A 27443-nucleotide genomic window follows, 5' to 3' on the forward strand; every position below is an offset into this window, starting at 1 on the left:
GACCTATATGTCTAATTTTGTGCCAGTACCATACTGTCCTCTGAATATATTTGTGATGTCCATCTAGTCTAGTGTGTCCTTTAAAGCCTTTATTTCCTTGTTCATCTTTTGCTTAAATGATCTGTCCATTTCAGTGAGGGGAGTATTAAAGTCCCCGACTATTATTGTATTATTGTTGATGTGTTTCTTTGATTTTGTTATTAATTGGTTTATGTAGTTGGCTGCTCCCATGTTAGGGGCATAGACATTTAAAATTGTTAGATCTTCTTGTTGGACAGACCTTTCAGTATGATATACTGTCCTTCCTCATCTCTTATTATAGTCTTTGGCTTAAAGTCTAATTTGTCTGATGTAAGGGTTGCCACCCAAGCTTTCTTTTGATGTCCATTAGTATGGTAAATTGTTTTATACCCCTTCACTTTAAGTCTGGAGATGTCTTTGGGTCTAAAATGAGTCTTTTGAAGACAGCATATTGATGGGTCTTTTTTTTTAACCCATTCTGATACCCTGTGTCTTTTGATTGGGCCCTTTAGCCCATTGACATTCTGGGTAACTCTTGAAAGCTATGAATTTAGTGCCATTGTATTGCCTTTAAGGTGAATGTTACTGTATATTTTCTCTGTTCCTTTCTGGTATATGTTATTTTTAGGCTCTCTCTTTGCTTAGAGGACCCCTTTCAATATTTTCTGTAGGGCTGGCTTGGTGTTTGCAAATTATTTTAGTTTTTGTTTGTCCTGAAAACTTTTTATCTCTCCTTCCTTTTCCAATGAGAGCCTAGCTGAATATAGTATTCTTGGTTGAATATTTTTTCTCATTTAGGGCTCTGAATTTATCAGATGCCAGTCCTTTCTGGCCTCCCGCGTCTCTGTGGATAACTCTTCTGTCAATCTAATGTTTCTACGATTGTAGGTTATAGGCCTCTTGTCCTGAGCTGCCTTCAGGATTTTCTCTTTGTCTCTGAGACTTGTAAGCTTTACTTTTAGATGATGGGGTATTGACTTATTTGTATTGATTTTAATACAGTTTAATACAATTGTATTGATTTTAATCCAGTGCCTGGATTTTGATGTCTGTTTCCTTCCCAAGATTAGGGAAGTTCTCTGCTATAATTTGCCCCAATATAACTTCTGCTCCTTTCTTCTTCTGGGATCCCAATTATTCTAATATTGTTTCATCTTATGGCATCACTTATCTCTCTAATTCTCCCATTCTGATCCAGTAGTTGCTTATCTTTTTCTCAGCTTCTTTATTCTCCATCATTTGGTCTTCTATATCACTAATTCTCTTTTCTGTCTCATTTATCCTAGCTGTAAGAGCCTCCATTTTTTATTGTACCTCATTAATAGCTTTTTTTTAAAAATTTCAACTTGGTAAGATTCCAGTTCTTTTGTTTCTCTAAAAAGGGATTCTATAGTATCTTCTATGCTTTTTCCAAGTCCAGTTAGAATCTTTATAATTGTCATTCTGAACTTTAGTTCTGACATCTTACTAATGGCTGTATGGATTAGGTCCCTAGCAGTCAGTACTGCCTCTTGTTCTTTTTCTGAAGTGAATTTTTTCACTTTGTCATTTAGTCCAGAAAAGCATAGATGAATGAGAGAACAAAATGCTAAAAGGGTAACAATGACCGCCAAAAATATACACTAAACAAATCAGAAGAGACCTGAAACCAGGGGAAAAGAAAGGGAAAAAAAATATGATAAGACTGGTGAACAGAACAGAGACACACAGTTGATTTTGAGGGAATTTGGTCTGTTTAGAAGAAACTGCCTCCCAAAATTTTAAAGAAAGTAAAACATATATATATACAAAAATATGGTAATATGATGAAGGGATGGAATATGACTATAAAGATGAAAATTATAAAAGACTATGAAAGAGGAATTGATAAGAAGTTGGTTGAAAAAAGAAAGAAAAAAATTTTTTAAAAAAGGGAGAGAATGTGATCAGGCAGGAGACTAGAAAAAAGCCATACACTAGATTTAGGGTATATTTTGGTTTGTTAGAAGAAACTATATCCCAAAATTTTAGAGAAAGAAAAACTTATATATGTATTTATACAAAAAATAAAGTTAAATACAATGAAGGTATAGAATATGAATGTAAAAATGAAAATTAACAAAGATTTTTTAAAAATGTATTGATAAGATGTTGGTTAAAATAGAAAAGAGGAAAAATTCAAAAAAATAAAGAAAATTTCAAAAAATTCAATTTTGTTAGACTCAAGAATCTTGAGGGGGAAAAGCCATGTATTCCATGTGCCGTATTCCCCTAGTTCTGGAGTTTTGCATTTCTCATTGATTGGTGAACTTGGTCTTGGCTGGATGTTCTTGCTGATCTTCTGGGTGGGGAGCTGGCACAGTGATTCTCAAATGTCTTTCCCAAGGTGGAATTGCACTGCCCTTGCTAGGGGCCAGGCTGAGTAATCCACTTGGGTTTGCTCCATAGCCTTTGTTCCCTGAGCACTTTCTGTACAGCTTTGGAGGAAAAGAATGAAAATGGTGGCCTCCCAATCCCCAGCCCAGAGGAGCTAAGAACTCGGGGTCTCATTCCTCAATGCATCCTTGGAGAAAAGCAGTCAATCACTCCTGTATCTCTGGTCTCTGGCCGCACTCCATGCTCACCTGGCCTGTGACTGAGCATTTCTATCTCTGGCATACAGCTCCATTTGGGGTCTTCAAACCCAGCAGGTTCCTGCAGCATGGTCCTGTACCACTCGTCCCGGTGGAGAAAGGAGGGGGAGGCCTGCCATTTGTGGGGTCCCTGCTCGAAGAGCAGTGCTCTGACTCTGCTGCTGATCCTGGTTTATGGCAACCCTGAGCTGAGAGCTAACTCAGCTTGATCTCTGCCGCTGGTTTCCCTGCTCTGATACCTGGGAGCTCTGCGATACTCCGACACCCCCGATCCTTCTGTGATCCTGAGGGACCTGAGGGTTCCACACCCTGCTTAGCCACTGGAGCAACATCCCTCAGCAGAGCAGCCTTCTAAAAGTTCTGATTTTGTGCTCCACTGCTCTCTCACTTGCCGGGAGCCAGTTGATGGAGGCTTCCTCCCCCTGCCCTTGCCATCTATCTTCCCATATGTCACCTCAGATTTACTTCTCCTCATGTCCTATCTTCCAGAAAGTGGTCGCTTTTCTGTTCATAGAATTGCTGCTATTCTTCTCCTCAATCTCCTGCTAACTTTATAGGTGTTCAGTATGGTTTGATAACTATCTAGCTGAATTCCTGGGACCAGATGAAATTTAGGTCTCCTATTCCTCTGCCACCTTTCTCTCCCTGTTTTCTGCATTTCTTTCTTTTTTTTTAATCTAAGATTTATTTATTTGACAGAGAGAGATCACGAGTAAGCAGAGAGGCAGGCAGAGAGAGATGAGGAAGCAGGCTCCCCGCTGAGCAGAGAGCCTGATATGGGGCTCAATCCCAGGACCCTGAGATCATGACCCGAGCCGAAGGCAGAGGCTTAACCCACTGAGCCACCCAGGTGCCCCTGTTTTCTGCATTTCTTAATGCTAAAAATTCATTCTTTTAGTAGTTATTTAGAAATGACCAAAAGTATATTTGGAAATATGTCTGATATATTTTTATCAGTTTTGAAACAGAGTGATTCAAGTATTGAGGAATTTTTTTTTGCAGGTCTTAGATTTTCATTCTGAAGGAAAATTTGAAAGAGGACTTCCAAAATCATTCCAGATATTTAAAAAAACAACACTCTAATCTTAAAGTATCTGAAGTAGAAAATTTACCTTCCTATGTATACATACATAAAAAATATTATAATATGCTTTTGAAGATATAAGTTATGCTATTTTACACCTATTTTACACTATATGTGTTAAATGTGGTTATCACAATAAAACATACATAAACCATAAATTTGTAGTAGTTGCATGATATTAATAACACTGTACAAGAATGATTTATCTTTATCTTAATTTTTGAGGCCAAGAGATGTGGTTACAAGGAAAGAACATTTAAATGAGGTCATACGCTGAAAAAATAAATAAAATGGAAAAAATAAAAAAATTTAAAAAGAAATGAGGTCATAAATGAAGTACCATGATTCAGTTCTTATTTCCCTTCTTTATAAATAAAAGGACAAGAATGTATGTGTTTTATATGGTTATGAGTTTTATTGTATTCCATAGCTTAAACTTGACAAAAGAAATTCTGGGCTTGTAAACTGAAGACCTTAACCAAGATAATGGTTAGAAACCTGGTTTAGAGAAAGTTCATTTTGGTCCTTCGGTTTCACGAGCCGAACTAGTAAACTCCAGTTTTTGGTACTATACCAGCAAAGCTATTGTGAATTAGGGTGAGGAGGTCCCAATAAAATATACCAGGACAGAGATACTCCAGGCACTTAGGCACATGTCTGCCTTCACTCATAGTTTGTACAATTACATAAAATAAATGTTATGAAATTTATTCTGTTTAAGACTGAAAAAAATGGAACAAAAAGTTAAAATCCTTTAATCTACTTTTTAGTAATGATGTAAATGTTTGAATGAATGGAGTAGAAGAGCTATGCTCTAAGTAGAGCCCAAATTTGAGCCTAATCACTTAACAGTCAGACCTTATCTTTATTGGCATAATACATGAGAAGCTTAAAATTTGATCGATACAGTCAATCTATGACCAGTGTCTGAAATCACACCCCTAATTCTTACTGCTCTTTGCTCTCCACACAAGGTATTATTATTTTCTGACCAAAATTATTTCAGTAACTGTCTTAACCTTGTTTTGCTAAGAAGAATTTCACCAATTTATATTTATTAAGGACCTAGTATATGTCCTGACTTTTCTTCATGCCTCCTAAATTTAGAGCTTTGAGGGCAATAATCTAGGAAATGACATCACTAATCATATGATCATTTTAAATCTGTATATGGTTTTAATTACAAAAAAAAATCATTTCCTACATTTCTAAATTTTAAGTGCTTCTTGAATAATGATCTGAGGTAATGTATGCTTGACATTTGATTATGAAAGGAGACCATTTAAGAGTATAGATTTTACACTGGCTTATACAAATAAAAAAAGTGACAATATAGTTGCTATGGGGAAATTGTATAGTGGCTACAAGCCTATTTTTTTAGATCACACAATTTCATTTAATATGAAAATGCTGTTATCAAATTCATCAGTTATACCACCTAGCAACATACAGCTCAACAATAAACTTTCAGTATTTTGCATTGTCTATATATTTATTAACTTGTTAACCCAATCCTCAGCTGTCATGTTTGCTTGTTTTTATTGTTAACCAAATATAGTCATGGGGCTCATTAAAAGAAAAAAAATGAATTGATTTCCTAGAAGATCACTGAACTTTTTAATGCCAACATGGCAATTAAGGCAAAAAATATTTCATACACAAAATTTATGCTCCAGAATGAAGGCAGATCCTGGAAAAAGCTGACATGCACAACAAAAACATTTGTTACATTTGGTTATTATACTCTTATAAACATATCCTGTGAAATATGTAAAAAAAATCTTGTTTGAAAATAGCATTATCTCTGATTCTCATAAATTACTCATATCTGGAAATGACTGCAGTACTGACACAATAATAATTTCAAAAATGTTTGCTCACAATCAACGTCAGTAACATATTTTGTTCAGACACCTTCTGAAGCACTGTTAGGAAAAAGTAATTTTTTAAAAAAGATTTTATTTGAGAGAGAGACAGAGAAAGAGACATAAAGCATGGAGGAGAGGGAGAAGCAGGCTCCTCACTGAACAAGGAGCCCAGCACAGGGCTTCATCCCAGGATCCTGGGATCCTGACATGAGCCCAAGGCACCCACTTAATCAACTGAGTCACCCAGGCGTCCCTAATTTTAATTCATTCTCAAAAAAGAAAAAAAGAATTTCAAAATAAAGGGGAGGTGCCTGGGTGGCTCAGTCAGTTAAGCATCAGACTCTTGATTTTGGCTTAGGTCATGATCTCAGGATTTTGAGATCAAGACCCACCTTGGACTCTGTGCTGGGCATGGAGCCTGCTTAAGATTCTCTCTCCCTCTGCCCCTACCCCACCCCACCCACTCACAAGTGCTCTAAATAAATAAATAAATAAGAAATGGATAAAAAATAAAAAGAAAAACATGTGTTGGCTTTGTACTTTTACCTTGCTCAAAAACAACTGAAGTTAAAAAATGAAGTTTCATTTATTTATTCTTCTCCTATAAATGAAACAAGATGGGATTGGGAGGGAGACAAACCATAAATGACTCTTAATCTCACAAAACAAACTGGGGGTTGCTGGGGGGAGGTGGGATTGGGAGAGGGGGAGCGGGCTATGGACATTGGGGAGGGGAGGCGAACCATAAGAGACTATGGACTCTGAAAAACAACCTGAGGGTTTTGAAGGGTCAGGGGTGGGAGGTTGGGGGAACAGGTGGTGGGTGATGGGGAGGGCACGTTTTGCATGGAGCACTGGGTGTTGTGCAAAAAGAATGAATACTGTTACGCTGAAAAAATAAATAAATAAATAAAAAGGGTAAAATAAAAAAAAAAAAATGAAGTTTCTTCTGAGATGACATGTGTAAAGTAAGTAAGAAAATGAAAGACAGTATAAAATGTCAAATTAGCCAACAGGTATGCTGATGAAGTCCTACACATAATTTTAGTCTGTTTGGGAAAATATACTGTAAGAATTACTTAAAATCAGATTATAATCAGTTTACATATAGTATATGATTGCTTACATTTCCAATGATTTCTGCAATCATTATTTTTTAAATTATTTGGACAAATGTTAGCAGGATTTCCATTAAAATTGATTTCTCTGCAACAGATTGATAAAATATTCTAGCACATCCCATTTTCTTCCACTGGACTCAAAGATGAATTTCCTGTAATAATTCACTTAGCATTAAGAAAGAATAATAAAAAGCTCACAAACTCACTTTAATTTAAATTTGTATTCAGGAAGTGCTTGTCTGATATAATTCAGCTGATAAATATGAACCTATGTGTTTATCAAATCCCTAAGAAGATTATCTAAATCAACTCCGTGTAATTACCATTCACCATCTGTTCCACCAGGGCCTGAGCTGATCTGCTGGCATCTTGCAGTTTTCTGAACTTCTCGGCTTTTTCTCGCTCTATGGCCTGCAGCATGATAGCAAAGGTGAGTATTTCAATACAAGGATTGTGAAGCTACACAGTAATTATAACTTCTACTTGCCCTTTCAATCCTTAAGATATTTCACTCTGTCAGCTTATCATGTGAATCTAAAGAATTTTTTTCTCAAGTTTCTTGCACCAGAATCATCAAAATGACAATGAAAGCACAAGCCAATTTCACACTGAATTGCTACAACTTTTAATAAGATTTCTACTCTTTACTTTTTTTTTTACACAGTAGTTTCTGATGCACTATAAGGCTGTAAAAAAAAGCAAATAATAAGAAACAATGAAAGGATAACGTGACAGATACTTAAAACTAAAATTTGTCTTTTAAATACACACTTCTGAAATTGCTGAAATTAGTTTAAAAATCAACACAAAATTTTGTAAGTGTATAAAAAGGAAAAAGCATACTATCATGAATAATTTAGCAAAAAAATCCGTATTTATCTAAATACAAGACTACAGGTTCATTTTCTCTCTGAAACTTTCAAAGTACTCCCATTTCAAGGGAAAACAGATTCGGTTTCAAAAAGCTTTCTAAATTCATTCGTTCATTTCTCCTAACTTAAAGATAACTTTTGAACAACAAAACCACAATGACTTAAATTAACAAAATCTAACATTTAATACTCACTGCTGGGTTTAGCTAACAATGCCTCTACAGATATATATCGTATATACGTTAATATACATAAATATTAAACTATGATACAATTGAACTGAATGATCATAATCAATAAAATATGTGGCTATAACATGTTATATGTCCTAAAACATAACTACCTGCTGAAAAAGCAAGCATTAAGGCATTTAACATATAGTTACAGCAATATTCCTATGACCCAATAAGAGCATCAAAGATTTTGCTTGACTTTGTGACAGGAGGTTATTCTGTATCTGATAATTTTTTAAATTTTATTTTGATTTATAGGTATTTAAACAAATGTGATACTGGAGTACATGCAGGAGGCCTGTAATCGATATGTGCACACTCTGCCAAGCATTGTTAAATAGAACTTTCTACAAGCATGAAAATATTATATATCTGTGCTGTCCAATACAGTAGCCACTAGCCACATGTCGGTACTGAGTACTTGAAAGGTGGGAGTGTGACTGAGGAAACTAATTTTTCATCTAATATAATTAAATTTAAATTTAAAAAGTCACCCTGTGTCAAGTGCCAATTGTAATTATACAGTGCAGATCTAGAGTCTTCCCTCTGAAAGCCAATAAAGAGACAGGAAGATACAGATAAAGATATTATGGCAACACCAGAAATACATTCAGAGAAATAAGGAATCATCATATTGCTAAACTAGACTATTTCCCAAGTACACCAAATGATGGGAATGCTCATACTATAATCCATACATTTAAAAATATTTAAAACAATTCTCAAATTTAAAGAAATAACTGCAATTGAAGGGAGGGCTTTTAAAATTATTTGAGGAACAGTTTCATGAAGTAGATTTATTGGATTAAATGTCAAGAATGCAAAATAGTTTTAAAAAGCCTGTAGACAATAGAATTTATCCTATCAGGAAAAGAACCATAATGTATAAAATACTAAATAAAATTTAGCAAAACAAATGAAAATGCCATAAAATGATAGTTTTAGGTTTTTTAAAAGTATTTACACTCTATCTTGAAAATATATGTTTTATGTTATGTTCTCAAGGGCAGCAAATGAAAATTCAGCTTCATCTCATCAGTAGGGAAATTCTAAAAGTAATAGACACATTTTAATATCTTAGATTCTACTTGAAATTTTCAAAGCACAGAGACTGGTGTTTGGGGATTATATGCTCCCAGGATCCCATACCAATTAACAGAAACTTCTGTGTTACCTTGAAAATCATTTTCAGAGAGGCATTATCAAATTGTTGACACAAGTATTTGCATAACCCTGAAAGATTCTAACTTTCCAGTAGAGAAAAGTCCATGAAAATAAAATAGCCACAACATCTTGTTAAAGGTAAGAATCTAGATGAAGTTCAAAAATTTACATTTTCTCAACTGTCAATTTTTGTCTTCTAAATTCTCTGTTCCTTTATAGAAACAGAGGCAGCTTATTGGCACATGTTTTCTAATACTTTAAATTTATTCTTTATTAAAAGGTAAATGTTATTTGTAAAATACTCTGAGTACTTTAGAAGAGAAAAAATAAGCACATTCTAAGTAAATAGGTAACATTGACAAGTACCAAGAGCTATAGCAGGTTGTGGGGTATTCCACATTTGAACTACAGCAGCAAAAGGAGGAGCAGGGGGGTGGAAGAGAGGGGTGGGGAGAGAAAGAGAGAGAAGTAAAAACATGCATGTACTACAAAAGAACAAGAACAGTAACAGCAAACAGGTATTCTTCAAGTTAAACAACGTTAGAGTTACCCTTCCCTATCAGAGGGGTTTCTATTTTAACTACAGAGTTTTTGCTTTTTTATATATAAAATTATATAAGGAGTAGAATCAGAACACAATGTTGTCTTTATAAATGATGAAATTATCATTGGCTTTCTAAATGTCATGATCATAATATATTTATTCTAAGCATCTAATGGAATAATCAATTGGTATTCCTCACAGAAGGGAAAAGTTCTAATTGATTATTTCAGGGGTAACTAGCTTAAATATTTAGTTTGGTTAAATCACATTATTCTAGTTTTTCTCATATACATATAATAGCAATAACCACAAGAAAACAATCATGTATGGAGTAGCTACTATTACTCTCACAATTTGACAGAGGAAGAAAGTGAGGCACACAGAGGTGTATTAAATATTTGAGAACACTGGCATAATCATGATAAAAATGGAATTGCTCATATTGTGTACCAAATTATATATATGTATTTCATAATTTGGTGGGACCAAAGGAATCAGCAGTATTTTGTCCTTTTATACAAGAGAAAACTGAGCATCAGCAAGATTAAGTCATATATACAAGATTGTAGAAGTGGAAAGTTTTAGATCCAATATGAGAACCCCAATCATCTATTTACAAAGTCAGCTCTCTTTCAGACCCACTCTGCTGCTCTAAGGGTATTTCAATGGAAACTAATCAAACACCTTTCTACGTATCTGACTATGACTCACAGAAAAGGCAACCCGATAGTCTGGATGTAGTCAAAGATGATATTCAAAATATTTAAGCAGTAATGCAGCATGGGCACCAAGCTATCAGAAGGGATGCCTGATTACTCAGAATACACACTGACAGCCTATAAGATGACCAGAAACTCCATGTACAGCTCAATTACAGCACCTCATTGCCAGAAGTATATTATACAGAAACTGAGTAAATGGTATATAGAGAGATAGTCCTGAGAAAGAAGCATTGAATAGACACCATGTATCAGTGTTTAGATGAAATCTGTGTTATGTTAAGTAACACCGGTTTTAAAGAGGAATATTGGAAAATAAAGAGAGATATTGGCACAAATGTGCTTTCAGGAGTATGAACAAGACAGTGAAGACTCCAGAAAACATTACATTTCAAACACAGCGGTAGATGGTTGATAAAAAAAAATGAGAAAATTTAGAGTAGCCAGAGGACAGTCAAGAAGGTAATGAAAAGTTTTGGAGTCATTCTATTCTCATATGGTCTGAATTCTGTCTCCACTGCTTACCAGCTGTTTGGCATTTGGAAAGTGATTCAACCTTTCTGAGCATCAGTACTTTCTATGTAAAGTAACAATAAAGATACCTACCCTCCAGGGATTCTAAGAAGATTAAAGGGTCTCTTCAAATAACTTATTTCCAAAATTGGGACAATTCTTACATAGAAAAATGAAAATCTAGAAATAACTAAGCTGTAACAAATGGAATGACATAAACCGAGAACATCCCAAAATGCCACATGTGGACATCAAAGTGAACAGTGATTTCAATGACTTTAAAAAAACGTTTAAGAACAAAATCTTGGTCTAATAGTTAATTAGATTACCTGATCACAAAAGTGTCAACTGTCCAGATAACCACATATACAAAGTGTTAAAGAAGTTTACTATATAACCATCACGGAAACTCCTCTTTTTTTGCTGGACCTGGACACCAATGCACTCATTTTCAAATAAAATATATGAACTTCTGTCTTAAAATAGGTTAGATTAGTAGTTCCTAATGCTTCTACCTTCTCTCATTTTCTCAGAAAAAAATATGTCAACTGCATAGAAGAAGTAAAATAAAAATCGCACGACCACCAAAAACAAAATCTGGAGATAAGCTTCTGGAAAAGAGAGGGCATATCTCTGACTTTAAAGAGGTATGTGCCACCGGAAGAAACATTAGCGCTCCACGGGTCTACACTGTGACGTAAAAACTAGCCCATGAAAGAAAGAAAAGAGAAAAAACTGGCCCTCATACCTATTTCCTTATTTAGTTCCATCAAAATTGTTTTTTTTTTAATGACACCATGAGCCTCTGTGCTACTCCATTCAATGGCTGATCCTCAGCTCTCAACTTACTTATCATCATAATTTGATACAGAGGATACTTCTTCAAATAATTTCTTAGGTAGGTTTCCTCGATGACAAGTACACAGTCTTCCTCCTCGCTCAAGGACTCCCTTTACTCAATCCCTGCGCTAGTTCTTCCACATCTCCCTGTATACATGTAGAGAATAATGTCTATTTCTTCATTTTTCAGGCCCAAAACTTCAGGCCAAATACTTCTTGACTGTTCCTTTTTTTCTCTAACCCCATATCCAATCCCTCTGAAACTCCTGTTGATGGTAACCTCAAAACATACCCAGAAAATGCTGTTATTACTGTCCTCACTACTATCACACTCATAAAAACAAAAAAACAACAAAACAGAACTCCATTATCACTCAGTGGTCTAGATGCTTCCAAATAGCCTACTAAATGCTATTTCTACAGAAGTAGGAACCTTTGTTCCTTGATGATATATTCTCAACAGAGCAGACAGAAGAATCCAGACACAATAGGTATCAACTCAAGTCTCTAGTGGCTTCCTCCTTATCTGAGCAAAAGCCCAAGTCTTAACCATGGCCCATGTAACCTTAACCCCCTTAATCTCTTGGACCTCTTTTTCTGTGACACCTGATTCTTCAACTCCAACATACTCCTCCAGGCATGCTCCTCCCTTAGACCTATATATGCACTTCTCCCTCTGCTAGAAATAATCTTATCTCAGGTATCTATAAATTCCTCACTGCCTTTAGATCTTTACTTATTTCATTATGTTATGTTAGTCACCATATAGTACTTCATTACTGGATCTTTACTTAAATGTTACTTTCTCAGGGAGGCCTTCTCCTGCTAATCTATCTAAACACACACACACACACACACACACACACACACACACACACACAAACACAAGCACATACACACATTTCCTAGCTCTCATTCCCCATGTTTGTCTTTGACACTCATCATTAACATTCTATAAACATTTTGCATATTCTTACTTAATTTTGACCTTTCTCACTGGAATAGAACTATAAAAGGTCAGATATCCTCATGGATTTCCTTCTTCATGTCATCTCCAGGGCATGGAAGAATACCTGATACATAGTTAGATGCACATTAAGGTGAGGTCCAGTGTAGCTTAATGCCTCCATATACAGTATAACTGTCTCTCCCACCCTACCCACAGTTAAAATGCTCTGTGAAGGTGTAAATTTGTAACAAATTTACATTGACATGGATGGAACTGGGGGGTTTTATGCTACGTGAAATGAGTCAATCAGAGAAAGACAATTATCATATGGTTTCACTCATACGTGGACTATATGGAATAGTGCAGAGGGCCATAAGGGAAAGAAGGTAAAATTGAATGGGAAGAAATCAGAAATGGAGATAAACCATAAGAGACTATGGACTCTGGGAAACCAAGTGAGGGATTCAGAAAGGGAGGTGGGTGGGGAGATGGGGTAACTGGGTGATGGGTATTAAGGAGGACACCTGATGTGATGAGCACTGGGTGTTACAGGCAACTAATGGATCAATGAACACTACATCAAAAACTAATGATGTACTATATGCTGGCTAAGTGAATTTAAGTTAAAAAGAAAAAAGAAAAACAAATGCTCTAGCTGGTTAGTAGAAATATCACATCTTAAAGACCCTAATTAAGTTGTTCCTGTATTTTCAGATCATGTCAAATTACACTGACATGTTGAAATGTTTTGTTATTACTAGAGAATAAGAGCAATAACACTTTATTGGTCTCACAGATTTCAGGGCTATTTTTTTCTTAGATATTTTCAAATGTTCAGCATCTTCAGACTTTAATCCTCCTCCATGGTGGTCTGCCTCTCTCTCTTTCTCTAGACAGATGCATAGGTAAATATGTATGTGTGTAGACACACACACACACACATACACAGGTGTTTGTGTGTGTGATACGTGTGTGTGTGTGTATTTACATATGTATATATTGGCTTTTCCCTTGTTTTCAAGGCCAAGAGTATCACCAGAATGCTCTTCAACCATAACATCCATTCTGTTCTATGCATTTCATCTTCAATGTTAGTCCAAGTATCTGCAGTCAGATTTCATTTCTCCCTATTATACAGAAAGATCTTTTATAAATGGCACCAATTTTCTGCTTGCCAGGTACAATGCTTATTAAGTACCCATAACTAAAACTACCTCTTAGAAATCATCTTATTTGGGAAAGCATCTCTACCCTAGACATGCTTATCTTTTTCTAATCTATCATCCTCAGGAACCTCATCCAGCTTTTTTGTATGTGTGCTTCTCTGTTTATCCTATATGTATGTGTATGTACACATACACGCACACAGTATTTTTAATCTTAAACAAATCGAGTTTTCCTAATAGAACATATACTTTTGAAATGATTTTCTTAACAGAATATGAAATACTTTAGACAATATATATTCAATATATGATCATACGTTTAGAAACTAGTACTGCGATTCTGTTGTACATAGTACAGGTAACTTCAAGTAAAGACAAAAGCTAAAAAAAAAAAGGCATCAGTAAACCATTCTATAAGGAATACATTGTTAATTTTAAAACATATTAAAGGTCCTGTGGTGCCTGGGTGGCTCAGCCATTATGCACATGCCTTTGGGTCAGGTCATGATTCCAGAGTCCTGGGATCAAGCCTGGCGTCAGGCTTCCTGCTCAGCGGGAAGTCCGTTTCTCCCTCTCCCACTCCCCCTGCTTGTGTTCCTTCTCTCCCCATATCTCTTTGTCAAATAAATAAATAAATAAACTCTTTAAAATGTGTATGTATGTATGTGTGTGGGTGGGTGTGTGTATGTGTATGTGTATTAATAAAAGGTCCATAAAAATTCTTAGAGTTATCAGGACATCATGAATTCTAAAATGTATAACTGCAAGTGCAAAATAAAAGGCAATTGAGTTGTATAGAGAAAAGAGAAACATAATTAAGCTTTAAGCAAAGTATACAAAGAAGGGAAGTTCACTGATTCTCTAATAAGTTGATTAAAAACACCCTATGACCTCTTCCTCCTTCTTTATTGGCATCTCTTAAAAGCCTCCTCCTTTCATGACATCTTCTCTAATTAATATGAAAGTAAGTTCCAGATTCCCCAGAGGCCTACCCAGACTTTAGAAGCAATTAATTTTCTATTCACTTAATATTCTATAATGAAGTTTTGCCCTTTGACAGAAAAAGTAATTTATTCACTCAAATGTTTATTCAGAAGTTGTTATATCCTTCATATTGGTAGCAGAGCCTGTTTAAAATGTGCCCGAGGAACTGAAAAAAAAAATCACTTATTCATATAGTAAAAGATCAACTGCATTAAGTACCGGCACTATATTAGTCACTGGCATGAGAAAACCAAAGTAAGCCAAACCAAACCAAAAAACAAAAACAAATTAATTTCTAGTTGCTAAGTTCTAGAAACCAGCAATCTAATCAATGTTACAATGGCCAGAAATCAGAATGGATACAGTAATAGAAATCAGGTCACAGGGGCGCCTGGGTGGCTCAGTGGTTAAGCCGCTGCCTTCGGCTCAGGTCATGATCTCAGGGTCCTGGGATCAAGCCCCGCATCGGGCTCTCTGCTCAGCAGGGAGCCTGCTTCCTTCCCCTTTCTCTGCCTGCCTCTCTGCCTACTTGTGATCTCTCTCTCTGTCAAATAAATAAATAAATCTTTAAAAAAAAAAAAAAGAAATCAGGTCACAGTAACCTTCACAAAAGCAACATGAAAATACTGACTGTCAATACCTTCCCACCAAAGGCCACCAGGAACATGCAGATATACACAAAGTTGACTTTGTGATTGCAACAGGACAGGTGGCATGTAACAGTGAACTATGGGGTAGGTCTCTATGAGGATGGTTAGAGATGACTGGATTTGGGTACATATAAGGTGAAGAGGGTGGTCAGGGAAGCAGAGCTTTGCCTTTAATTAGATGCCATAAGGAAATGGAGGTACTTCTGTGTCCAGTCATCTTAAAATTTTTTATCTAGATGGCAGGAACAATGTAGAGAGGCTAAAACCATGATTGGTAAGGCACCATCATCTGTCACATTAGTGGAGATGGGGGATATGCAGTCATTTGGGGTGGTCTGCAGACTATTTTTTTGTCTGCTGAAACATGGTTACAAGATGGTCATGTTTCGGTCTTGATCCATTACAATCCTGAAGTGGCCTTAAATGCTGTTGGCATACTGATCCATTGCACATATTCAGCAGAAGAAACCTTAGGCTAGCTGTGAGCACTAGTCCTCATCGAGTATCCTCAAGGCCTAACTGAAGTGCCCAGCCAGTTCCTGATTATCAGTGGCTGCTTTTTGCTTTTTCAAGTGAATATCAACAGAGGCATAATAGGATAGTATTTATGTTTTAGTAAGTTCACTTTGACAAAATTGATGTGAAAATCTCTAAAGGAATATAGTATTAGCAGCGGGGAAGACGAGCTAGGGATTGTCATCTTAAACAGAGGTAACCTGGGATATTAGCTTTAATCAGGGTTGTAGTGGTAGAAATAGAGAGAACTAGACAGTTTTTTTTTTTTTCCAAGGGAACAAAATTAATTGAACTTGGGTGGTCTTACAAATGCTAGGAAAAAAAAAAATCTCGATGACCCAGTTAGCTTTTAGGTTTCTGGATTAGGCTGTCAGAGGAAAGAAAGGAAAGATAAAGAATAAAGGAGGGCTAGGGAGATCATGAGATTTATTTTAAGTTTTCAGGCAAATATCCAATTAAAGCTGTCAACTAAGCAATTAAATAAACTGGCTTAGGCTTCAAGGGAGAGACATGAGCTAATGGTACATATTTGGGGGCGATTAGAAAATAGATGTTATTTGAATAGGAAGGAATGAGGATAATCCAGGGAAGAAAAACAAGGGAAGAACTGTGTAGAATATCAACATTAAAGGAAAAAGGAGATGGAACAAATGACCAAAAATGTACAAAATATAACCAATAGATAATGGTATCCCATAAACCCAGGGAGGGAAGAACTTCATGAAGGATAAAGAGGTTAATAGAGTCTAGTCCTGCAGAGAAGTTGAGTAACAAGACACAAAAATATTCCTATGTGTTTAAAGGAGTGGAGGGTTTTATTGAAGATACGGATGTGTGGCTGAAGGGAAGCAGATTCCTTAGGACACAGACAGTGAAGATACTGAGAACACACACACTCACACACACAGAGATTACCCTTAACTAGCCAAAGCAAAATCTCGTCCACCAAGGCAGAGTGGGAGGGAAAGAATATGAGCACAAATACACATAATTTGTTAAATGCTATCTTAAATAAACTAAGAAGGAAAGTCATCTACTATGCCCATTAAAAATTTGAAATAATTGCCAAGAGCAAGAGAAAAGAACATTTACTAGGAACACACGGAAAGACTATGAAGAAGTACCAAAGTGTCCGTGTAAGTGTAGTATTCCCAAAACAGATTATGTCTGGCAGAAAAACATCTACAGTCTCATTATGCAAGGAGGTAGCTGAATTGAGCAGATTAGGGAAATGGAAGCTTTTGGAGATAGAACAACCAATATAGCCTGAGATTTTTTTTAAAGATTTTATTTATTTATTTGACAGAGAGATCACAAGTAGGCAGAGAGGCAGGCAGAGAGAGAGGGGGAAGCAGGCTCCCCGCTGAGCAGAGAGCCCGATGCAGGACTCAGTCGCAGGACTCTGAGATCATGACCTGAGTGGAAGGCAGTGGCTTAACCCAGTGAGCCACCCAGGCGTCCCTAGCCTGAGATTTTTAATGAAGGCATACTGTGGGTGGAGAAGACTATAATCCTAGTGCCAGTCTTCAATGAAAAAATAATACCACAAAATGGTAAGTGACAGATGGCCATTGGGCATGAAACACAAGGGATGAGATAGTTTTACACAGAAAGCGGTACCTTTGGAATTGGCCCTGGCAAGTGAGGAAACTGGCAATTCTAAATGAGTGGGGGATATACGAAACTAATGAATCAATGAGCACTACATCAAAACTAATGATGTACTATATGCTGGCTAACTGAACATAATAAAAACATAAATAAATGAGTGGGGGAGTGAAAGAGTCATTAGTCTTAGTGGCGTTCTTGAGGGTAAAAGTGTTTTCCAAGTAGGACCAGAATGAATATATGGGATAGAAAATTTGTTTCGGAAGAAGGACTTCAGAATGCACAGGGAGTGCATGTGGGAAGGCACTAAGGAGCAAGGCCAAAGAACATGAGTGTAGAAGGGCAGAGAGATGAAGGTGCAAAAAAACACAGATGAACAGAGATACCTATATTGTGGGTGGCAAATCCAGATAATAGAAAAATGTAGAATTAACTGCTTTCAGGATTTCCAACAGAACTTTGCTGAAACTTTATTTGGTATGGGTGTCAGCAAGCATGGGCTCCAGCAAGAGCCCAAGTCCTATTGAGCTTAATCGGTGGTACAAAGGCTTTCAGGAGAACACTATGAAGGCGTACAACCACCTTGCAGTAAGACTAGATTGTTTTGTTGTTTTAATTACTACCTTATGTCACCAGGTGCTTAATTCAAAAAGATGGGATTCCACTTGAACTTCTCAACTGCGGTGACATTAATGGAATGAGAAAAGGATCTAGGAGTTTGGTAAAGTCTCAGATGATGCCTTTGATTCTCAAACCCTTATGTACAAAGGAACCGCCTGTGGATCTTGTTCAAATGCAAATTCTGATTCATTAGGTCTGAGCTCAGACCTTTCTAATAAGTTCACAGATGATACCAATATTGGTTGTCCAGGGACCACTTGGAGCAGAAACGTCCCCTAGAATTCAACTTTTAAGTAAGTACATTATGTTAATCATATAGATAAAACACATGGTTAATAGAGAAGGAAAATTTTGTTAGGTTTAAAAGTATATAAAACTTAACTGATAATATTCTGAAAGCATTTGAAAGTAATAGATGAATGAAGGAGTCAAGTGAAAGAAGAAGAAAGGTAATATTTAGCCACTTTTAATAGATGCCTAAAAATGAATACCACTTAAGTTCATGAGATGAGCCTCCCATGTGTTCAAAATGAGTTACATATACTGACAGGTGAAGAAGTAAGAAAATTAATGTACGACTAAACTGCATATCCATCATCATTACTATGTATTTCTCTCAAGGATTTTTAATACATATATATTATATTTAGCCTGAAGGAAATGTCTAGGTAAATCATTTCATGTCCTATTTTAGTAGGCAATTAAGAAGGATGTTGTTATTTCAGAAAATGAGAGTAGAAGTTGATAAAGGTGACTCGCGAGGCATCAGGAAACCACTCATACAATATTGTACATTTTTTTTAGCACTTTCAGTCTGTCATTGCTGACACTATTGATTAAATGCAAATTGCTTCTAGGTAACCATATGATAACAGGAAATTTTTGAATTTATATTCTTGAAATGCTGGAACTCAATTTTCCTGCTTGATCAGAGCTGTTTTAAGATACAGAAATATGATGACAAACAGATAAGTAGATTACGTAGATAAATTTTAAAAAATTTAAATTAGCTAATAAAATGTCTGCCCAAGGTGACTCATACTGTCAGTGGCCAAATATACCACATGAACATTAAAATGTATTTTAGAGTTAATCTTCTGTAAGCAATTTTCAAATGTCCCTCCACAATCCTAACAAAAAATACCTTCAAATGAGTATACTCCAAAATAACATATTTTGCTGATTTTCTTCTATATTATGTTTCAGTTTAATATCAAAAATAATGTTATCATAGTGCCCATTTCTTAAATTTATAATTATCTCTTACTATACTAGTGACAGAACACTGTATATAACTAATAATGCTTTTAAAATAACTTCTCAATTTAGAAATCATTAATTCTGAGACATGTTGATGGAATCATCTCCCCCTCCATCCTCAAAGCAGCCTAAAAGATAGATGATTTTTCTCCCAGAATAAAATCATTTTTGCTCTCCAAGTGTTCCAACCCCAGAGCAAGTATTAGCTTGTATCTAAGACAGGGTTGTGTTTGGAAAAATCTAAGAGAGTTCGTCTGGCATGAATCTGAAGGGTCGAAATATGAAACTAAGTTATCCACACACATGACCTTCCCATAGGAAAAAATTATTTAACATTCAGAATATTTGTTTCTTTAGCCTTCCCACTACAGAATATTTACTCTTCCTATAGAAATGCTCTCACAATTGCCAAAATGGGTATTTTATAGTTGTAGAAGTTGGAATATCAAAGCCCTGATAATGTCCTTGAAGATGAAGCAGCTCCTATTAAATTAATAAAAATCCCTATTGTGAAGGACACAACTATAATGTCTCAGCAGGGAATAAAAACTGCCAACCATCTCTTACTTCTTACTATAAATAAATACTGAAAAAGGCTGGATGTCTTTTGGTTATGGTAATGCAATACATAAATATCTGGACAATGCAAATCTGTTATGACAAGTACTAATGAGTATAAAGAATAACTTTTTGATGATAATGAGCATAAAGAGGGTCCTAAGTAAGTATTCTAAGGGTCTATTCTATTCTGCAAGCTTGTTAAGTCCTAGCCTTGAGGTGACAGAACAGTACATGAAGTAAAATCAATATGAGTTCATGTTATAAAATTGTTAATTTACAGCTAAATAATATAAAAGTTAAAGAAGGTTTATGAAAAGCATCCCTGCTCCATCACAGCAGAACCTGGGAACATTTCTTGATGCTAAACTCTGATTCTGCTAGATATGTAAAATATGCTTTAAAGATATATTTAAAAGCATTATTCCATATTGCTTTAATCTTTTCAACTGATAGAATCAGATAGTACAAAGCAAGGAGATTATAAGCACAAAACTTAGGAAAATACATAAAAATTAATGCATAACGTACATTGACTTTTTCTTTAAGGTCTGAGAAGTTGCCTTCCTTCCGATAGATCGCAAATTCAGGACTCTGCAACACAGCTTCTGAACGAGTAATCCAACTGTGAAGTTCAGTTATATCGACATCCAACCTAAGACACAAAAAAATAAGGGTCATTTTTTCTTGATTATCTCTTTCATTCTATATGGGGAAAAAAAAAAGCACTCTCTACATTTTCTACATTTACCATTTGCCTTCCAATCTGACTCCTGCCTGATGCCCTTGTTACTGTTAATAGCACCACCATTTCCCTAGTTATGTAGGCTCAAAATTTGGAGTTAGCTTTGATCTACAGTCTTATGATCATGGAGGTCATCTTATTAAGCTCAGTGTAGCAACTGCCTCCCTAGACTATCTCATATAAGCTATCACTCTGCCTCTGCTTGAATGTTTGCACTGGCTGAAAAATCACTCTTTCCTAAGATAACCCTCTTTCTTTCTGGAAAATACTTACAGCAAACAAAAAATTCCTATCAGTAGCTCCGATTGAACCATACTTTGGAGATCCATGACCTTGTGTAGTCTCTCTCCAACAATACCGATTCTGAATTTGGCTATGTGACTTGCTACGGCAAACGGGATATAAGGAAGCATAAGGCAAGCAGAGGCTTCGTAAGTGCTTGCACTGTGGATCTTGTCCCCCTAGAACATGCACTGACAACACAACTGTTAGCTGAGAATTCCAATGGCCCTTTAAGGAAGCTCGATCGAGCCAGGTGGAGAAGACAATGTGGAAGTGAATGAGGTACCACACATGTGAAGGAAGCTTTCTTTCACCTTTTGACCCGTCTCAAACACCAGCTGAATATAGCCAAATGAATTGTCCAGCTGATACCACTTAGAGCCTCAGAACTACCCAGAAAGCCCTGCCCACACTGCAGAACCCTAAGATAAATTACTTCTGTCTTGAGCCACTAAATTTGCAGTGCATTGTTATGCTGCAAAAGACACCTAATCATATACCCTGATATTCTCATTATTTTATTATAAAGACCCATGAAGCCAATGGGAGTTTGATCAGGTCATTCAGATCGAGTTAAAGCACAGATTGGAGGAGAGTCATGGATGGGTTGCAAGGGAGGAGGAGGTCTGTACCTCACTTGAAATTCCAGCATGATTCTAAATGTGTGTGCATTTTTCTTGGTAAAGAACCCCTAGATTTTATCAGCACCCATAAATTATCTATGAGCAGAGAATTCAGAAAATTCTTCACCTCAAATAGCGCCTGGTTCACAGTGACAAATATTTATTGAGTGAAGGGTACCCAACAAGAAACTGAAAAAACAGAGATCTGAATTCAGAGATTTGACTCCAATCCCATGTCACTGAATGTCAAAACTCTTATTTGCATGTGGACTATAAATATCTATGGATTTTCACTTTATCATGGTGATTGTTATCTTCCCTACATTTGTTTTTTCCTGTAAGTTAAGTTACCAGTTTACTGTTTCTTCATTCATAGTGGCAGTATTGAAATAGAGTCCACTTCTAAAACACCTGTCTTTCTCTCTTTGATGTTAACTTACCAAGTCAAATCTTTGACTCTGGTCACTCTGCTACCCATAAAATTCAGAGCAGGTTTTCCTTCAGAATATTTTAAGAAAAGCGTTTTTGCTTTTCCTTTGGTACCATACAGACATCACTGTGTCTCTCTGCCTGCAGTCATTCACTTGCCAGTGCACTGGGAAGGCAAGAAGTGCTGAGATGTTAATCTCACCAGAGTGACCCTTGGTAGATCAATATTCCAGCTCCCTTGCCTTTCAGAGTGACTGTCATGATGAAATTTACACAGAACCTCAGAGAGTTCCCAGATGGATTCAACTCCAGTTGCCTCCAACAATAATCCATTTGTGTATCCTTTATTGGCCACCTTCTTTTCCTAATCTCACTCCCCCACTTTGCTTCTTGGGATCACTTCCCCCAATAAACTACTTGCACCTAAATTTTTATCTGCAGATCCACTCCTAGGTAACCCAAACTAAAGCAATGATAAACAGCTTCAGATGAACCCAGCATCCTGCACTACTTCGTTATTTTCACCTTAAACTCCAGCTCTCCACAGCAACTATTTTAGTTTCTCCAAAGCTCTCAAAGCATTAACCCATCTTCCTTCTCCAGGTATCAACAGATGACAGTTTTTACTCCACCAATAAAAGTGCAATTGTCAGACTAGAATTTCTTCCACTTCCCATGTCCAAATACTCACTCTTACCTGCATGTGCCCTTCTCATTCCCTTCTCCTATATTTGGGTGAGTTTCCCTTCTTTGCCTAAGGCCAATCCCTGTACCAGCCTTTTATACTTTGTTCTTTCTTTTTGTTTTTGTTTTTGTTTATTCTCACATAATCTCCACACCCAGCATGCGCTAGAGCTCACAGCCCCCAGATCAAGAGCCACATGGTCCTCCAACTGAGCCAGCCAGGCACCCCATAAAATTCATTTTAGTTTTATGTTAAAGGCAATGACATACAATTCAATGGAAAATACAAATACATTTAATGCTCAAATACCTGGTTTTTCCACATAGTAAGGAGTTAGTAGTGGTGTCTAACAATGTGCCAGGTTATTTCTTTTTTTTATTAGTTTTTTTTAAGTTAACATATAATGTATTATTAGCCCCAGGGGTACAGGTCTGTGAATCACCAGGTTTACACACTTCACAGCACTCACCATAGCACATACCCTCCCCAATGTCCATAACCCCACCACCCTCTCCCTTCCCTTCTTCCCCCAGCAACCCTCAGTTTGTTTTGTGAGATTAAGAGTCTCTTATGGTTTGTCTCCCTCCCAATCCCATCTTGTTTCATTTATTCCTTTCCTACCCCCAAAACACCCCACGTTGCCTCTCAACTTCCTCATATCAGGGAGATCATATGATAGTTGTCTTTCTCCGATTGACTTATTTCACTAAGCATGATACCCTCTAGTTCCATCCACGTTGTCGCAAATGGCAAGATTTCATTTCTTTTGATGTCTGCATAGTATTCCATTGTAGCCAAACTATGGAAAAAACCCAGATGTCCAACAACAGATGAATGGATAAAGAAAATGTGGTATATATATGTATGTATATATATATACGTATATATACATATATACATATATATATACATATATATACACGTATATATATACACATATATATATACACGTATATGTATATATACGTATATATACGTATACGTATATATATACGTGTATATATATATGTGTATATATATACGTGTATATATATATATATACGTATACGTATATATATATATATACTTTGTTCTTTCACTTCTTTACAGGCATGTGAGTCTATCAGATTTTTGTTATCTATCTACTGCAAATTCAACCCCTCCCTTTCAAGCGAACTCTACATATAGAAATTTAAACATATTCACTCCTATTTTTTTTAAATGTATTTGTTTGGGAGAACATGCAGTGGGAAGGGGTAGAGGGAGAGAGAGAGAGAGAAGCAGACTCGCTGCTGAGCAGAAAGCCTGATGCAGGGCTGGATCCCAGGACTCCGGGATCATGACCTGAGTCAAAGGCAGACACAAGCGACTCAGCCACCCAGGCTCCTATTTTTTAAAGCCAAACGCCTCCTGACCTTCATAGTTCCCTCCAGCGATTCTCTTATCTTCTACAAAGCCAAATGTTCTGCAAGAGTTAGCCAGTTTACTGTCAGTTCTCTACCTCCTACTCACTCTTTCCATTTACTGTTGTTTCTCAACAAAAATGTTGCTTAATACAAGAATCAGGTCACTACAGCCCATGCAGAGTTTCACTTTCTTGCTGTCAAGCAACACATAACACTGTTGAGCACACTCTCTTCCTTTTGCCTTCATACCATCTACTCAATTTTGTCTTTAATTTGTATGGCTACTGTTAACTTTTTCCTTTGCAGGTTCATCTTCCTCTACCCTCTCACTATGTACAAAAGTGATCAACTTCTGGTTCTTCAGTCATCTTCTATTCACTGTATTACTCTTTCTTTCTTTTTTTTTTTCTTTCACCATGAGGGAGATAAGTCAATTAAAAAAAAAAGTTACTTATTTTGAGACACGGGGAGGGGCAGAGGGAGAGGGAGAGAGAAACTCTCGACTTCCCACTGAGTGCAGAGCCCAACAGGGAGCTCCATCCCATCACCCATGAGATCACAACCTGAGCTGAAATCACAAGTTGGATTGTGACTGAGCCACCCAGGCACCGCTATTACTCTTTTACTAGCAATCTGATCCATGCCCATGACTGCAGTTGCAATCTAGATGTACCAAAGATTCTGATCTCAAGCACTTCTTCTGAGCTTCGTAGCTACATAACCACCGCCTACTGGCTATCTTCACTTAAGCGTTATAAAAACTCCTTTTGCATAAAATGTCAAGACTTATTGTTTGCTCTTGTCCCCTCAATAGGTATTCTCCCAGTGTTCCTCAGATCTCTTAATGGCATCACCATATATCATCTTTTTGCCTTCCTCTCCTTTCCTTCTCACATTTAATAAATTGTAAATTCTAATCCATCAAATATTATATTTCTTTGGAATCTCTCTTCTTCTCATAGCTCCACAGCTGGTATCCTCATTCAGTTTGCAATTAAATATAATCAAAACTACTGCAATGCCCTGTCAAATGGCTCTGGAAAACTTCTGTGGAACCCTCCCATCTAGTCCATGCACTACTGGCAAATGATAGGTTCTAAAAATATCTGATTATGTCATCCTCATCCATAAAATCCTTCAAAGACTTCCCATTTTTCTTAGCATAAAGATCAGAATTATCCTGATCTGGCCTTGACAGACCACTTAAGCCTATATTCTACTTTGACCTTTATTCAAGCCCTTCTAGAAACAAAGCTCGCTTCAAGTTTCTTAGGGAGCCCAGAGCGACATTTTACTTTTGTCCCTACGCCAATGAAGTAAAAGCCTTCACTGACTTTTATTCACCTATCCATTAGAACATTTTTTTTTCTTGAAAACTTGGCTCCTTATCATAATCTACTTTGGCTACTTTGGTCAAAATTGCTCTTTTCCCTTTAAATCAGCCTGACCCAATTACACACCAAATATACTCTGACTCATAAAGGTGAGATGTGAATATCCAGGACTCACTGTCAAATTCCCCCTTTAGACTTGGTCTCATTAGTCTTATATCCTTTTCATTCAGATTGTCTCTAGGAAAGATTGCTTACTTCCACCCAACAGGTCTATGAAGCTAAAACTTGCTTAAGGTACACAGCTGGCATCACAGCTGGGAGAGCTCAGACCTATGTTGAGAAAGCTTTTCACCAGTCCTGAAATTTACGTGGTCTTGTTTACACACATTATAATTACCATTTACCACGACTCTAATCCATTGCAAAACAAAAAGTTATCCAATGTGACAGTGAATAAATTTCATCCAGAAAAAATTCTTATATCACTTTTAGACACTTGTCTTTATGAAGAAGCTATATATGATTCCTTTTAAAGCAGCCAAATATTTCCCTTCATTTCTGTCACAAAATTTATGCTAAGTGCTTACTATATGCCATGGTATTAACCTCTATAGAAAACAGATAAAAACGCATCTGTCTACATTATCAAAAAGGGAGGTTTAGCAAAACATCTATTTGACAAAATAAAGTGCTTTAGACATCGAACTGGGGCCCAGCTCACACTGTGACTTTTTTTCCTTTGGATAATCAAAAAAAAAAAAATACCTTTTCAATGAATTAGGATTAAATCAGTTTCTAGACTAGAGGCTCTGTCAAGTAAATTGGTTATCTCCACACAATGAAGGCTTTGTGGAGTCAACACCATGGTAACCGTCTGCTTGCTGCTCAGTCTGTGAAGATTTTTAAGGGAAGCCTGGGCACCAGTTGGCATGCAGTTCTAATAATTCAGATCAATTCAGGCAACAGGATGTGAAATTCCACATAAAGGTCTTTCCTCATTCAATTTTTTTGTTTATCTGGCTTTATAAATTTGGAAAGAGTTTGCACAAGATGCCTGAACTTCTCTTTTACATGAGGATCCTTTAGGGAGTGATTATACTCTCTTTTTCATATACAGATTTTTAAAAGGGATTTCAAATTTTTCTAGGGCAGTTTTGAGTGCAGTGTTTTACCTAAGGAAAAAAAAATGTCTATTCATAGGCACATAGGTTAATATGTTACACTTTCTTTGTGAAATAGAATGAAGCAAAATCTCAATGAGTTTGTACTATTTTCAGCTGTTAGACTTTCTTTTTCTCTTTTCTTTCCAAATTGCAACACCTTGATTTCTTTGGAAGGAGGTGGAACCTAAATCTAATTCTGACATGATTTAAGCTCTGTGCTATACCTTACCAAATCCTACTTGTATGGGTTTGGGGGGAAGGGGGTTGTTTCCTATTTTTAATTTTTTTCCTGTTGCTTCTATTTGGGCTTGTTGCTTCAACCATCTCTCTGAGTTGCTAATTTAAACTTTTCTGTCCCATGTAATAAACAGTCAGCCTCCACACCAACGTCTAATATTCGGCACCATCCCTTAGAGTTCTGGGAATTAACTGTCAGCTGCTAGCATTGTTTTCCCTCTCTGATATTCTGCCAGTAGGCATCCCCATCTCTTTATGCCAACAATGAAGATGGAAGGGTGAAGGGGAAGCAGAGACAGGGTTTCAAAAGGCCTCACTTGCTCTTTTTCTGAGTGCCAACAACCCACATTCAGTGCTTAGTCTCAGTGACATTTCTACTGCTTTTAGCAAAATGAACAAGGTCTCCTTCTTGGCTCCTACTCAGATCCTGGCTTCCAAGTAACAACTGTACATTTATTTTATGCCTTACCAATTTGGCAGCTCCTGGTTCATCATCTTCTGTGATTTGTCCTCTAGTTTTCACTACTATTAAATATTTTTCCAATATTTCAGCTGGGATGTAGGGAAAATTAACATGGAATCCATACGTGTTCATAAATTGGGTGCTATCTACTCTCCCAACATTTTGCTGGTTGTATTTTCTACCATGCTTTGCAC

General features: G+C 36.5%; 1 protein-coding gene across 9 annotated transcripts in view; it reads right to left on the reverse strand.

Annotated features, from left to right (window-relative positions):
• The window catches only part of DMD (dystrophin), a 2324635-nt gene that overhangs the window by 1448885 nt on the left and 848307 nt on the right, over positions 1-27443 (reverse strand). For all 9 annotated transcript variants that reach the window (XM_045994540.1, XM_045994546.1, XM_045994545.1 and 6 more), the window contains exons 18-19: positions 20435-20558; positions 7030-7117 (exon numbers count right to left, since the gene is read on the reverse strand). In XM_045994540.1, the coding sequence (XP_045850496.1) occupies positions 7030-7117; positions 20435-20558 (212 nt within the window). The remainder of the gene's footprint in view (positions 1-7029; positions 7118-20434; positions 20559-27443) is intronic.

This window comes from Meles meles, chromosome X (assembly GCF_922984935.1).
Source record: "Meles meles chromosome X, mMelMel3.1 paternal haplotype, whole genome shotgun sequence".
Classification (NCBI taxonomy): domain Eukaryota; kingdom Metazoa; phylum Chordata; class Mammalia; order Carnivora; family Mustelidae; genus Meles; species Meles meles.